Source organism: Stenella coeruleoalba (assembly GCF_951394435.1).
Source record: "Stenella coeruleoalba genome assembly, chromosome: 16".
In the NCBI taxonomy this organism is placed as follows: Eukaryota; Metazoa; Chordata; class Mammalia; order Artiodactyla; family Delphinidae; genus Stenella; species Stenella coeruleoalba.
Genome location: NC_137162.1, coordinates 33628806 through 33645385, shown reverse-complemented (window position 1 = coordinate 33645385; position 16580 = coordinate 33628806). Strand labels below are relative to the sequence as shown.

Here is a 16580-nt window from a genome sequence, read left to right as displayed (position 1 = left end):
CTTTTTGGCAGTTCATCAGTATCTGTCAAATATATTGTTTGCATCAGCTTTTATCTCTAAAGTTTTTGATTTAGATATTGGCATTCCATTTCAGATGCACAGTTTTTCCACTGCGCATAGTGTCTACATGCTGAAGACTCATAAAAGATTCATAAAAGTTGCTTGTTTCTAGTCTGACTTTAAATGTGTAACTTAATGAACAGCTGTTCTAGTAAACTTGCAAATGTATTTATGTTTTTTCTTACTTTTCTAACAGATCAACCCTGTGTAAACACTTTTGTATCTATTATAGCATTTACGTTTGGAAGATTTTCATGATTTTATAGATTTATTGGCCTTTGTGATAAGTAGGAAAAATACATAATTATCAAATATCTCTGGGTAAATATTTGTTAATGAGAATGAGGCAGAACACGGCACATCTTCCAAATGTCATTATTTCTAACCCTGTTCCTAGATCTTTGAATCCTATCATGGGAGTCAATCCGTCACCAAATCACATACTTGTGGTTTGGAGATAACCATACTAGGAGCAGCAGTACACTAGAAAACTTTACCTAAAATAGTTTCTGTAATATTTTCTTTTAAACTTTTAGTTGAAATAAAAATCCTGCTTAGAAGAACAATTTATACTAAAAGCAACATTGTATTGTGATCCCAGTAATCTGGAGGCTAAACATTTAAAATTATTTTTTATCATTTTAAAGAAGATATAGCCTGAATCAAGGCTGTCAGTCAAAATTCATGTAGAGTTTTAGGAGCTTATTATAGTAGAAAATATAATGATATATATACTAAAAGACAACCACAAGTATTTATAGCTCAATTAACTACATATTTCTAAATTATCAGATGATTCTAAAACTTAATTTCTAAAACTAAATGAAGATCTGTAAATGACTGTGAAATCATATTGGTATGCAAGCTTCTTTTATTCCCTCCTAATTGAAACTGTGCTACAAACTAGTGTTCCTATTAGAAGTAAGGACTTAATGACTCAAAGTATATTTTATAAAGTATATTTTATATATTACATATCAAAGTATATATTATAAAGCATATTAGGTATAGTTTCAATTCTAATAAATTACACTATTAACTTCTTTAATTCTTGTCTTGGTTAACTCTATAAAGGAAAGCTTAAAGAGCATTATATGAATAAAATGTTCTGTCAACATGACAGTTACTTTATGTCACAAATGTCATATTTTAATGTGCATTTTTAAAAATACTTGAGGCATTTCAGGAGATCTGAAATAATAAATAATGGGTTTTAAACTTGTACTTTAATTTTTCTGCATGCAGTTAGAGCTTTAATGATATTTATATCCTGAGAAGGACAAGTCAACAGAATATTACTTTCAATTCCTATGCTAAAAGACAGCCACTCAGAATACAGAAAGAGAAAGGCCAATAATTACTATTCTACCAAAAAAAACAACAAAAAAATGCCATGTATATAACTTTTGTGATACACGATGATATATTTATATGTTTGTTTGTTTATTTTTTGGTTTGGATATTTGTATAACAGGGGAAAGTTGCCCAGACTGCTTGCATGTCAGCCTGCCAGCATCTGTCAACATCATTAATGCAGATGCTCCTGGACAGTGAGTTAAAACAGATAAGCATGGGAGCCGTTCAGCAATTTAACTTAGATGTCATACAGTGTGAATGTAAGTACCTTATTGGTTAAATCTGATGCATTTCTAAGACTCTATATTTAAATTATATGAAAAAATGGTATATAGTAGGATAGTTCATAAAGGAGGGAAGAAGCCTGATTCAGTTAAACTTTCGGCAGCCTTAGAAGCAACTTCTTTTCAACAAGAGAAAAATATCTCACTTTCACATTTAGGGCCTGTAGAGCAGGGATCCCCAACCCCTGGGCCCTAGACCGCTACTGGTCCACAGCCTGTTCAGAACCGGGCCGCACAGCAGGAGGTGAGCGGCGGGCAAGAGGGCAAAGCTTCATCTGCCGCCCCCCATCGCTCCCATTACCGCCTGAGCCATCCACCCCCTCACCCCCAACCCCCTGCCCATGTTAAAGTTGTCTTCCACGAAACCGGTCCCTGGTGCCAGGAAGGTTGGGGACCTCTGCTCTAGAGAGGCACTGAAGTGACAATCCAGACTGGATAATTAAAAAGGTGATTCATTTATGATTCATTTTTTTTCCTTTATTCCTTCTTTTGGTCATTCTTGTCTTCTTGCCAGGACTCTCCTGAGGTTTGTAGTAAGTGAATGAAATGATTCCAAGTTTGTCATTCTTACTTTCCTGTAAATAACTTTTCAGATACCTGCTAAAGAATAATCTTAGGACCCTGCATTCCAAGTGAAGCTTCTTTTATATTCTGAAATTTTGATTCTCTTTCCCAAAGAATTTCTCAAGTCTTTACCTTTACCATTGTTTTTCACTTTATTTTCTTTAGGTGACAAGTTAGCAGATTCCATAATCTAATGTTGACATTAGCCAGTCACCTTCAAAATTGAATGTGCTATTTAGTTATTCGCCTTGTTATATATACTTCTAGATGTAGGTTACCCTTATACAGAACATGAGTTTATGGAACAATTTTTTGCATTACTTTCAAATGAATGGTACATTGATTAAATGATAAAAATCCCTGGTTGACAGTTTAGCCAGGCACCACTGTTGATAAATTGAAAATCAGTGGGGCACAAGAAGGATTATAAAATATTTATTTGGGCAGATTTTGCAATAATATATTCTCTGTGAAAGATGTTAAAAAATTAAATGTCAGTGGCTTGCACCTGAAGCAGGAGTGACAGATTTTTTTTTTCAACAAGTAAAAAATATTTGTCTGCTTCTATATATATCAAGATGAATTGTTTATTACACAAAAAAAGAAATGCAAAGTTTTAAAAAACCCACCTGTTTCCTTCAAAAAAAGAGAAATACTGATCTACAAAGCAAAAGAAAGATAGTTTTTCCCTAGGGAAGAGAAGGATTCATTTTCTTTTCCTAGAAAGCATTTCTAATTTTCTCTAATTAGAAAACCTTTATATATTTCTTTCTCAAAATAAAACTATCGTTTACAAAATGATATTTATCTTGTATTTAAAAAATACTTACCAAAAAGCACTTTTTTTTTGCGGTACGCGGGCCTCTCGCTGTTGTGGCCTCTCCCGTTGCAGAGCACAGGCTCCGGACGCGCAGGCTTAGTGGCCATGGCTCACGGGCTCAGCCGCTCCGCGGCACGTGGAATCTTCCCGGACCGGGGCACGAACCCGTGTCCCCTGCATTGGCAGGTGGACTCTCAACCACTGCGCCACCAGAAAGCCCTAAAAAGCACTTTTTAAAATGTTTCTAAGTCAAAGTAATTGTTAATTCATTCTACAAATAATTTGAAACTGATTTCTTAAAGTTCTTTAAAAGCTATCTTACGAGGGAATTCCCTGGCGGTCCAGTGGTTAGGATTCCGCGATTTCATTACAAGGGCCTGGGTTCGATCCCTGGTAGGGACCTAAGATCCCACAAGCTGTGCCGCACACCAAAAGAAAAAAAAAAGTTGTCTTATGAGATCATTTCAGTATGGTAATGTTTATGTAAACATTTTACATAAATATTGCTTGAGGGTGGTTGAGCCCTTTATTCGTATTTGGTTGTGTCTTCTCAATTAGATATTTTTGTTAAAAAATGGAAATTACTGTTTGGTTAGGCAGCTTCAGGCACCTAGAGATTTTCTCTGTCCTCTTACCTCTCCATGAAGAGTAAGCCTAACTATACTTAGAGAAAGGCACAAAAAACACAAAACTTTGCCTCTCTGTTACATCATAGGACAGTTTCTCCCTTTAGTTACTTATTTGGGTGGAGTTACTGAAGGCTGCTTTTAAGATGTTGATGTTTTCTTAAAAGACTAATCTCTTGGAAGAGATTATTCCTAAGTATAAGGTATAACTCAGTTAAAGATGTCTGGGGTCAAGTGCAAGAGGAATAAATCCTAGCCTGATGGGGGCCAAGGTTCTGGTACTATAAACATGGAAAGGGAGAAACCAGGACTCAAAGGCAAACCACAAAAGATAACTCAGCTTCCTATAAGATTATGGCTGTGGTTGGCTCTGCTCCTTAATTTTTATCAAATATTACTTAATACAGTATCATGCATTCAGTACTTACTGAACAAATAAAAATTGACATTACATTTTTTTTTTCCCCATTGGCCACACCACGAGGCTTGTGGGATCTTAGTTACCCAACCAAGGATCAAACCTGGGCCCCCGGCATTGGAAGCTCAGAGTCCTAACCACTGGACCACCAGGGAATTCCCTGACATTACATTTTTCATGTCTATTCCACTCTCTTTCTGGTGCAAAAGAATTATCTACTCCCCAACTCATGACTTTTAGTGATTGATATATAAATCACTTAAAAATGGAACTTAGCTTTCTCTAATAATATGTTCAGAGAATTTTAGTTTTCATCCCCTTTTTTTTTGGTCACGCCACGCAGCTTGCAGGGTCTTAGTTCCCTGACCAGGGATCGAACCTGTGCCCCCTGTAAAGGAAGCATGCAGTCCTAACCTCTGGACTGCCAGGGAATTCCCTTCATCCCTATTTTAAATAGTGTTTTTGTATTTTTGTTTTTTAATCTGGAAGAAAGCAATTTTTTAAAATACAAGGTTTATTTTCAGTATTAATGCTGTGTGTATGCTTTCTACACATTGGGGCAGAGAAAGGAGGAGAAAGGGAGACAGGAAGAGGAATTTGGCTAGGTAAGAGGAAGGCTAGAATGTATGGTAAATTTGTGAAGAGAAGGAATCTGGATGCCTTAAGAATCAACTGGGATATGGAGAAAACAGGCAGATAGTTCAGATGTAGAATCCTAGAAACTAAACGACCATTGAGTTTCACCACCCGCCTAGTAGGACATACTCACATACTCCTCTACCTTGAAACACACTCTAAAATAACCCCGTCAAGTAGTTGTCCAGCTATTCCTTGAACATTTAATTTGGGAGATTACTCTTCAGAAAATGAGTTTGCATTTAATATATTACTCTGTCAATTTCTCACATTGAGTTGCAGTTGTTTTTTCTAAACTTCTCCTAATGTACCTAGTTCTGCGTTAGGGCTAGAGTCACCACTAGTCCATATTGTGCCTTTGTGCAAATTAGAAAAGATATTCCCACTGAAGGGAAAAAGTCCTCCAGTGTTGTCCCCTTTCTATGAATTAGAAAAAAGTTTACCCTTTTTCCAGCTGGACACCCCCACCAAGGCACATGACTTATCAAGTGAAATGTGAGCTAGATTTCAGCCCCTGTTCCCTCCCCACTCCTCTCCTCAGGTGGGCACCTGTGTATAGTAAGCAGTCTGATAACTACAGGTGGCAGTTCCGCTTAGGGTCATATAGAGAAAACCTAGTCTTATCCACAAGCCAATTATATGAAAACTGCTCTCATATCTTTCTGAATCTTCTGAAGACCAGAGATAAACAATTCCTCTTACTGTTCTCATGTGATAATGATTTTAGGTCCAAAGCTCTTCTTTGAACAAACTGGTTTGACTGCCTTCTGTTTAATGTCTGACACCCAAAGTTGAATACAGAGATACCCAGGTGTGGTGGAACCAGTATAATATGTAGTTGGACTATCAAATACATTGTTCCATATTTTGTACTTTATTAGTAAAATCCAAACTGTTACTACCTTTTTTGGTTACCAGAGTATACTCTTGAATCATTGAAGCTGTAGCATTCTAAAATCTCTTTATCTTTCTCTTTTTTTGTGTGTGATTGTCAAGCTTTGTTTTTCTTATACTTGTATGATTAGTTTTTGTTTTAGGATTTTAAGATTATCCCTATTAAATTTTATTTTAATATTTGTCCCACAGCTAGTCTATTGAGATCTTTTTATATCAAAATTTAATAGCATCTGCAGATTTGTAATCATGCTTTTATTTAACAAGATCATTAGCAAAATGTTGAACAAAACGTGATATCTGTATCCTGATATATAGTACATCAGTGATTCTCAAAACATGGTTCCCAGATAAGCTGCAACAGTATCATCTGGGAACTTATTAGCAGTGTGAATTCTTGTTTTATTTTATTTTATTTGTTTATTTTCTTTATTTTTTTTAGCTGCATTGGGTCTTAGTTGCAGCATGCGGGATCTTTTGTTTGTGGCGCACGGGCTTCTCTCTAGTTGTGGCATGCGGGTTTTTTCTTCTCTAGTTGTGGCGCGCGGGCTCCAGTACACGTGGGCTCTGTAGTTGTGGCACACGGGCTCCAGAGCACGTGGACTCTGTAGTTTGCGGCACTCAGGCTCCCTCATTGATGTGCGCAAGTTCAGTAGTCGTGGTGCGCGTGCGTGGGCTTAATTGCCCTGTGGCGCGTGGGATCTTAGTTCCCCGACCAGGGATCAAATCCGCGTCCCTTGCACTGGAAGGTGGATTCTTTACCACTGTACCACCAGGGAAGTCCCAGCAATGTGAATTCTTGAACCCCACCTGCTGAATTGTGAATTCTGGGCATAGGACATAGCAATTTCTTTTTGGGTAGGCCTTTCAGGTGATACTGATGCACTGTAAAGTTTGAGAACCACAACATTACATGGGTCTATATATTCATATTGACTTAGATCCATTATTCAAAATCTTGGGTATCTTTAGATTTCTTCAGCCAGTTGCTAATTCCCTAGTTGAATCTAATTCATAGTTTTGAATCTAAATCATAGCTCAAAGTTATGAGCAACTTTGCCAGATGCCTTGCTGGTATATAGAGATAATAATGGCCATTGAATTTTCCTCATCTACCAGTCTAATTAGTTTTTCAAAGAAGAAAATGTTACTACTCTGATTCTTCATAAACCCATATTGATTCATAGTAATTACTTTCCCTTCAAGAGGCTCAGAAACTATTACTTAAAAGTCTGTGACCAGGGACTTCCCTGGTGGCACTTATACTTGTAACCCAGTGGTTAAGAATCCGCCTGCCAATGCAGGGGACACAGGTTTGAGCCCTGGTCCGGGAAGATCCCACATGCCGCAGAGCAAGTAAGCCCGTGTGCCACAACTACTGAGCCTGTGCTCTAAATCCCACGAGCCACAACTACTGAGCCCACATGCCGCAACTACTGAAGCCTGCACACCTAGAGCCCATACTCCACAAAAAGAGAGGCCACTGCAATGAGAAGCACGCGCACTGCAGCGAAGAGTAGCCCCTGTTCGCCTCAACTAGAGAAAGCCCCCATGCAGCAACAAAGATCCAATGCAGCCAAAAAAAAAAATGTCTGTGACTGGTTTGTGGGATTAACATAAAATCCTACTAGTCTGTTTTACACTAGTAAGAAATCCAGAGTCCAAGGAAGTTAGATAGCAGAGATCAGGAACTAGATACCAAAAACGACCAAAGATCTTGGGTAACTCAAGAAAGGCTTAAGTCAAAGAATTTAAGCAATAAGAGGTTAACATCAAATATAAGCATCAAGAATGGCCTTAATTCTGAATTAAATTTTATAATTTGGTTTGATTATTTTTCCATCCTCATTACTTTGTAAAAACATTATGCATATATTTCCTAGGCCTTAAAATGTCAGTCTGCAGGTAGAAACAAATAGCACAACCAGCTGAAGTTGGGGAGGTAGAAAGTTAAGAATAGTTCAGTTCCTCATATCATTCAGCCATGTGCTTTTAGTTTTTGTTTTTGTTTTTTTCTGGTAGTGAAAGAATTAGCACTGATCCATCTATGTAGTCACTTTTTCTTTTTTTTTTGCGGTACGTGGGCCTCTCACTGCCGTGGCCTCTGCCACGGACCGGGGATTGAACCTGTTGCGGAGCACGGGCTCCAGACGCGCAGGCTCAGCGGCCATGGCTTACGGGCCTAGCCACTGCATAGCATGTGGTATCCTCCTGGACCGGGGCATGAACCCGTGTCCCCTGCATTGGCAGGCGGACTCTCAACCACTGCGCCACCAGGGAAGCCCCTGTACCCACTTATTTTTTCAAACAGTGTGTGCGCTTTTCCCTGGTATTCCTTGTGACACACATACTTATGAGTTAAATTGGCTTGAGCTCAAATTTCAGTCTGTAACTGAATTTTTTCCGTGTAGAGTCAACTGATTTGTAGGGAAGATTCATTTATTCAGATGTTTAATGGGAACCTACTACCTGTTATTACTGGGAAATCAAAGATGAATCAGGTTTCAAAGATCTCACATACTAGATGGGGAGGAAACAAACATGTAAATGACTGTAGTAGAACATAAATTCTTTATAGAAGTATGTATCACTTGTAGAGAAGGAGCAATTAATCCTACGTGGGGTTGAAAAGATTGACTATCATAGAAGTGAAATTTGAGTCTTAAAGGATGAGTCACGTTTCATCAAAAGCAAGGAAGGGCATTCTGAGCAGAGGGAATGGCATAGGCAAAAGTGCTGTGATGAGAGAATGCTTAGGGAATCTTCATACGGTCTTGTATAGCTAGACTACAAGATGCATGATTGAAAGTGTTGAAAGATATGGCTGAGAAAAGGTAGACTTCTGAATGCTTGGACTTTATTTAATAAGCAATAGAGATCCATTGAAACTTTTTAATCAGGACCATGACATTATGAAGTCTATATTATAGAAAGTTAACTCTGTGTCATGTGGAAATTGAACTGAAATGAGAGAGGTACTACAAGTAGAAAGACCTGTTAAAAGACTATGAAACTTTTTCCTGTGAAGGATAGAAAGAGCTTGACTTTGGGCAGTGGGAATGAAGAGAAGAAGATGGATTTCAGACATTTTGAAAGGAGGAGGAGGGAATACATGGAATTAGTGGATGGGTAAATTTGATACGATTTAGGTGGTTAGAGTCAGAGACTCACATAGTAGAAGAGACCCAAGAATACATCCCATGGTTGGGGTGGGTGGTATGAAGAGGGAAAAAAAGAAAGAGAAAAGGAGAGGAAGGTGAAGAGGAGAGAGGAAAGAGAAGAGATTTAATCATCTAGGATAGATAGTTAAATTCAACATAGAATTTATAATTGTCAGCACCCAATGCAGAATGCTATGCTCATAGAGTATTTGTTGCATAAATGAACAAATTAACAAATCAGGAAGTCTCTATAATCTACATTTGCTTTTCTAGCGTTCTCCTAACTTTGTTATCAAAAAGTTAGGGCCAGGAACTTTCCTGGCAGGTCCAGTGGTTAAGACTCCACACTTCCACTGCAGGGGGCATGGGTTCGATCCTTGGTCAGGGGGAACTAAGCTCCTGCATGCTTCGTGGCGCAGCCATACATACATACATATGTACATAAATAAAATGCTGCCTCTTTAAAAAAAAAGGTTAAGGCCAATTGATGCTGCTGTAATTTTCTTCAAGACCATTCAACTTCTTGATATAGATATAACTGATCATTTATAAAAATTCTTCACATATTTGATGACTATGTTTATTTTTATAAATTTATTTTATTTACTTTTGGCTGTGTTGGGTCTTCATTGCTGCACGTGGGCTTTCTGTAGTTGCGGTGAGCGGGGCCTACTCTTCATTGCGGTGCGTGGGTTTCTCATTGCGGTGGCTTCTCTTGTTGTGGAGCACGGGCTCTAGGCGCGCGGGCATCAGTAGTTGTGGCATGTCAGCTTAGTAGTTGTGGTACACGGGCTTAGTTGCTCCGCGGCATGTGGGATCTTCCTGGACCGGGGATCGAACCTGTGTCCTGCATTGGCAGGCACATTCTTAACCACTGCGCCACCAGGGAAGTCCCAGAAGTAGTAAAATTTAAGGCAAAGAAGAGTATGGTACTTTAGAGTCATGCATTAATTAATTCCTTCATATCTACCAAGTACTTGGCATTTAGGGGCATACGGTGGTAAACAAAACAGAAAAAGCCCCTAACCCTCTTTGGGTTTAGGCCCAGTGGGGAGGCATTCATTATATGACTGCACTAATACATATGATTGTAAGTTGTTAAATTCTAGAAAAGTAGATGGTACTGTGACAGAGTATAAGAAGCAGACCTAATTTAGATAAAAAGTTGTACTGATTGAGAATATTAGGTAGGGCTTATGCATGAATGAAGTAGACATTTTTGGTTAACTTGACCATAACCAATAATACTACTATATCTGTGTGGTTGGAGAAGTCAGGAAGGTATTCCATTCGGAATTGCAAACGTAGCCCCCGCCCCCCACAAAGCTACATTGAACCTTTAATCCTGTTACAGATTTTGTATAAGTTTAAGAGAAATCACTTCTTGGAGGAGCATTTGCCAAGCTTGGCATAAAGCTGATGTTCTAAATCTGTGTATGTGCTTTTGTTTTATTAAACACCTCATATATTGGGTCACATCAGAAGGCACCTTAAAAATGCAACAGTATAGAGGAAAAAATGAAAGTGTCTTCTTAAGTTCCTATAAAGGTATCTCAGAAATCCTTCACATCCCTAACAAAATAACATTTCCAAAGCATCAGGCAATCAGAAGGATTTGAGGTACCCAGAATAGGTCTAGAATGTACTTTTTCATATATTCGACACAAATACCTAATTGAGGTTATTGACTGCTAAGAGTCTAACATCCTAAATTCATAAGCACTAGAAAAGCTCCAGGTTGAAGAGCACTGGTACCTTTTTCAGTGATGATTTATTGAGAAATAGGTGAATCTCTAGGTTTGAAGGCCTTGGTCTTTTTGCAATTGGATAAAGGCTTAGCCCACCTCAAAAAAAAAAAAAGAAAGTCTCTATAGATTTTTTTGTATGTATATGGCTATGACCCCAGGGCCTCTAATTCTAGCCTTGAAAAAGGTCCATACCCCAAAATAAAAGGGTTCAAGCAAAATCATGTCGATGGTATATATGGAGAGGATATTTGTCTTTTATTTTTTTTAAGTAAGCTGGATGCTCTTTTATTTTTTGCCTACTTGAATTTGTTCTGGTTTTAATGGCATTTACGGTATCAAATTTAGGCTGCTTTGCTCCTTTTCCAAGAAAGGGAGAGGAATAGATACTACCTTATATAAGAGCGGGGTGATGACTGTAGAGGGGCAGTTGGTTTTAGAGGCTTGCATTCCACTGCTACCAACCACATGTAACAGAATTTAACAGTCAAGAATTCTAACAAGACCCCTGACTCCCAGGCATGAGTTCTTCACCACCAGAAAAACCACTAGATGGTGCTCTTCGTCATCGCTTCTAATGACACATCTGGTCCACATAGAATACGTTGCCGAGCCAAAATTTGGGTTCTAACTAGCCAATTTAAATCTTCAGATCTAGTAAGAAATGGAATTATGAGAAATCTTTTCAATATGCAGACTGTTTTTATTTACAGTCAGTCATTTATTTAGTTATGAAATTATTCCATTTTATATGTCCTTGCCTTGTCATCCACAAGCAGTCTTGAGAGTTTATTTAGCCTAGCCTCCTCACCCTCTTTTTCAATCTTTTGATCTATTGCTCTTCTTATTCCATGGGCATTTTTTTCTTCCACTTCCCAATTCTTCCTACCCTGTGTAAATGTTTTCCAAATAATCCACCTTACAGTAAAAATAACTGTCTGCCTAGGACAGGATTGTTCAAGGACTTATTCCCTCTGCATTTAATTTCAGAGGTTTATATTTTCATGCCAGGATAAATACTTATAGCCTGACTTCTTAGCCATCTTTGTTCCCCCCATACAAATCCTGTACATCTGTGCATAGATCCTGAGGGCAGGAAGGGCATATTTTCCTGCTTAAAGTTTTGTTAGATTTACAAATAATTCATGTTTTTGCCTATAGATACTCTGTTCTCTTAAAACGTCATAGATTGCCAATTTGGAAGGGGTTTCTTTTGTCATTATAATCACAGCTTCTATAGTATGTATTAATTTTAACTTTCAGTTTTATCTAAATTAATTCAATCTTATCTTCTTCTCAGTTAAACTGATACAGCAAAAATTTACCTTCCCAATAAGGTGATGCCTTTCCCTCTACCTCCCTCTCTAATGTTATTTTATTTATTTTTAATTTTTAAATTTTTAAAATTTAAAATCTAATTAATTAATTAATTATATTTTTGGCTGTGTTGGGTCTGTTGCTGCACGTGGGCTTTCTCTAGTTGCAGTGAGCGGGGGCTACTCTTCGTTGCGGTTCACGGGCTTCTTATTGTGGTGGCTTCTCGTCGTGCAGCACAGGCTCTAGGTGTGCAGGCTTCAGTAGTTGCAGCACGTGGGCTCAGTAGGTGTGGCTCGTGGGCTCTTGAGCACAGGCTCAGTAGTTGTGGCACAAAGCCCTAGTTGTTCTGCAGCATGTGGGATCTTCCTGGACCAGCGCTCGAACCCATGTCCCCTGCATTGGCAGGCGGATTCTTGACCACTGTGCCATCAGGGAAGTCCCTCTAATGTTACTTTAGAGTATTTTTAAACTTGGAATCATTATTATTAAGTTCTATATTCTAGCAAGAAATAAGAGGAAATGAATATGTCATGAAGCTATTTTATTTTAAAAAAGAAATGGTCAGGGCTTCCCTCGTGGCTCAGTGGTTAAGAATCCGCCTGCCAATTCAGTGGACATGGGTTCAATCCCTGGTCTGGGAAGATCCCACATGCCGTGGGGCAACTAAACCTGTGCGCCACAACTACTGAGCCTACGCTCTAGAGCCCGTGAGCCACAACCACTGAGCCTGCATGCTACAACTATGGAAGCCCGCACACCTAGGGCCCATGCTCTGCAACAGAGAGAAGCCACTGCAATGAGAAGCCTGTGCACCACAACGAAGAGTAGCCCCTGCTCACCGCAACTAGAGAAAGCCCGTGCACAGCAATGAAGACCCAATGCAGCCAAAAATAAATAAAATAAAATAAAATAATTTATTTTAAAATAAAGTATTTTTAAACTTGGAATCATTATTATTAAGTTCCATATTCTAGCAAAAAATAAGGGGAAATGAATATATCATGAAGCTATTTTATTTTAAAAAAGAAATGGTCAGGGCTTCCCTGGTGGCGCAGTGGTTAAGAATCCGCCTGCCAATGCAGGGGACACGGGTTTGAGCCCTGGTCCAGGAAGATCCCACATGCCGCGGAGCAACTAAGCCCATGCGCCATAACTACTGAGCCTACGCTGTAGAGTCCCCGTGCCACAACTACTGAAGCTTGCTTGCCTAGAGCCCGTGCTCCACAAGAGAAGCCACCACAATGAGAAGCTCGCGCACCACAACAAAGAGTAGCCCCCACTCACTGCAACTAGAGAAAGCCCGCACACAGCAATGAAGACACAATCCAGACAAAAATAAAATAAAATAAATTTATGAAAAAAAAAAAAACAGTCAAATAGGAGGCACTAAGAGAAAAAAACCCAAAGATTTTGACTTTCTTTAAGAAAAAAAAGAAAAAAACTTTAGAAAGCCTGGAAACTATTTTAATTTTTTAAAATTTATTTATTTTTAACACTATTTTTTAAATAACTTTATTTATTTTTGGCTGTGCTGGGTCTTCGTTGTTGCACGCAGGCTTTCTTTTTAGCTGCAGCGAGCGGGGTCTACTCTTCGTTCCGATATGCAGGCCTCTCATTGCAGTGGCTTCTCTTGTTGTGGAGTGTGGGTTCTAGGGGCACAGGCTTCAGTAGTTGCAGCACACGGGCTCAGTAGTTGTGGCTTACGGGCTCTAGAGCACAGACTCAGTAGTTGTGGGCATGGGCCCAGCTGCTCTGCGGCACGTGGGATCTTCCCAGACCAGGGCTCGAACCTGTGTCCCCTGCACTGGCAGGCAGACTCTTAACCACTGCGCCACCAGGGAAGCCCTGGAAACTATGTTTAAATATCTTATTGAAAGACCAAGATCAATGTGTGTTTTTAAAAACTATCCTTGGGCTTCCCTGGTGCTCCCAATGGGAGTGCTCCGCAATGGGAGAGGCCACAACAGTGAAAGGCCCGTGTACCGCAAAAAAACACACAAAAAAAACAAACCAAAAAAACTATCCTTAATGGCATGACTGAATGACAAAGATATCATATTAGGAAGTAGGTATTATTAAATAAAAATAATAAAAAGTTGGCACAAAGAAGGAGAACAAAGAAACCCCAAAATATGACAAATCATATAAAATTGAGAATCTGCTTGAGCCAAGAAGGAATCTGAAGACAAACTTAAAGCTATTCCAAAAATCAGTCATCAATTCTTTAAAAAGTTCAGATTGAAATCTACCTCTAGAATTATTGGGACCATATTAGTATAAATGAATTATTTGTATTATTATTTATTCATTCAATGCATTTACTGAATATCTCTTGTACACCAGGCACAGAGTATATAAAGGTTAAAAAAAAAAAATCTCTATTTCCTGTGAGCTTCGTGTTTAGTGGAAGAACTCACAATTTAGTTTCGGCTGAAGGAAACATTTGGAGTATTCTTACCCACACTCAGTTATTTTGAAATAAATACACTAAATATGCACAGAATGTTCTAGATTTACACTGTCTAGTAGTCATATGCGACTATTCAATTAAAATTAAATAAAACTAAGAATTCAGTTCAGCTCAGATATAGAACATTTCTATTACTGGAGAAAGTTCTGTTGGACAACATCATTCTAGATCTAATCAATAAGATAGAGGACGTATCAATTACCAGGATTGGATGGCATCCCCTTAGAATTTATTTGTTCATTTGTTCAATTTTCCTTCATTCACTTAAGAAACTTTTATTGCCTACTCATTATGTATCAGGCATTATACTAGGTGATCGGGATATAAAAATGGAGGTATATTTCCTACCCTCAGGGAGTTCATGGTCTGGTGGGAAAACCCAGACAGATAAACAATTATAAGATAGCAAAATGGGTAGTATAGTTAGGCTGTGTACAGAAGTTGCAGGGAGATCACAGAGGAGGGACCTAACCCAGGCTGCAGGGTAATGGAAGTCTTCCACAGAAGACGTAGATTGAATGGAAGGATAAGTAAGAGTTACCCAGTGGAAAAGAAGAGGAAGGATGCTCCAGGCAGAAGGATCAAAGGTACTCGGTAAGAGACTGTGGCACATACAAGGAAATGCAGGTGGTTTGGAATGGAAGGAGTTTAAGGTGCCCCTAGGAAGGTGGTAAGAGATGAGGCTAGAGAGAGAGACAAAGGCCAGGTTATAAAGGATCTTACTTGTCCTGCTTTATTGTGAATGTGATGGGGAACCATTGAAAGGTGTTAAACTGTGAAGTGGCGTAAATCACATTTACATCTTACTGGGAGAAGTAGATGGAAAGGTGGCACACAAGAAGCAGAGAGACCAGATAGGAATGTATTTTAGTAATGCAAGCAAGAAATGATGATAGCTTGAACTGAGGTAGAGACAGATTCAGACTGAAGATATTGTAGAGGATAAAACCAACAGGATTGACTGCATTTGAGTTTTAAAGAAGTAAAGGAAAAAATATGCAGCCTCCTATCCCTAAAAAATATTTGAGAAAAGACCTGAGAGCTATAAACTAGTGAATTTCACTTCCATATTGGTTAGGTTCTTAGAAGAGATGGCATAAAAGATGAGAGGCTGAATACTTAATCAGATTCTGGATCAATGAATTGAATGTCAGGAAATCTAAATTAGCTATGTGATCTGGGCAAATCACTTCAATTTTAATTTTTCTGCCCTATAAAATGAAGAACTTGATGAGTTTTAAACGGAGCCTTCAGAGGACTGTTGGAGATATTTCAAAGGGGGGTGTCTCTTCTAGCTGCAAGATTTTGTGATCCATCATCTGCATGCCCTGTTTACTAAGATAAATTATTATGATGATTAAAGAAGATGGCATGTGAGAAAGTGCTTTGTAAGCTATAAAGTGCTATATAAATTTATGGTACTATTATAATTTTGACTCTAAGCTCTTTGGATTAATGCCAAGCAATGGGGCTTATTAAACTATAGTATCTTAAATAGGAACTGAGAGAGAAGAAAAATGACAGATTATTTTCAGTGTAGAAAAATTCTGGAAGATTAAGTGCATAATAATCGAAGTATAATTGAAATTGAGCTGATTTTTATGCCTGATATATAAAGTAAGTCTCTCTGTATTATAGGAAGTCTTTATGTGTGTATGTATATGTGGTGATGGTAGAAGCTGAGCTAACATATACAGCCTTGATTAGAGACCATTAAGGAATTCATAGTTAATTGTTACTTGGAAACAGCAGCCTGAGACTTGCCACGAAAGCCAATGATATGCTGGATGGTCTTAAGAAAAGTACTTTTTAGATTAAAAAAAAAATCTACTTTTAATAAGCTATTAGAATTTTGCTTGTTATTTTTCAATTAAGATCTCATGTTACTAAAAAGAGGCAATTCAATTATCTGGGCAATGGTAGTGGGTGATGGAGTTGCCACAGTATGAAAGTATTCTACTTTTCATTGTATGAAAAGACAGTGATGTGAGTAAATTATAGTAAACAATGAAAAATATGGTTAGATTTGCTTGAATGAGTCTTAGTTTTCTGGAAATAGGGGGCCTGAGAAAGGTGAATGTAGTCACCTGTCTAATGGCCATAGCTACTTAGTACCCAGCAGAGAACCAAGAAGTAAGGAGGGAAATGGTGTAACTGAGTAACTGAAAGGTACATTTACTCAAAGGCATATATAAACTCATTCACCTACTTGTGGGAGAGGCCCATGCT

General features: G+C 38.4%; 1 protein-coding gene across 7 annotated transcripts in view; it reads left to right on the top strand.

Annotated features, from left to right (window-relative positions):
• EXOC6 (exocyst complex component 6) overlaps positions 1-16580 on the top strand; it is a 197750-nt gene that overhangs the window by 143269 nt on the left and 37901 nt on the right. For all 7 annotated transcript variants that reach the window (XR_013824316.1, XR_013824317.1, XM_079900349.1 and 4 more), the window contains one exon: positions 1535-1676. Coding sequence is in view for 5 of the 7 variants with exons in the window: in XM_079900349.1 (XP_079756475.1) it covers positions 1535-1676 (142 nt within the window). In the remaining 2 variants the exon portion in view is untranslated. The remainder of the gene's footprint in view (positions 1-1534; positions 1677-16580) is intronic.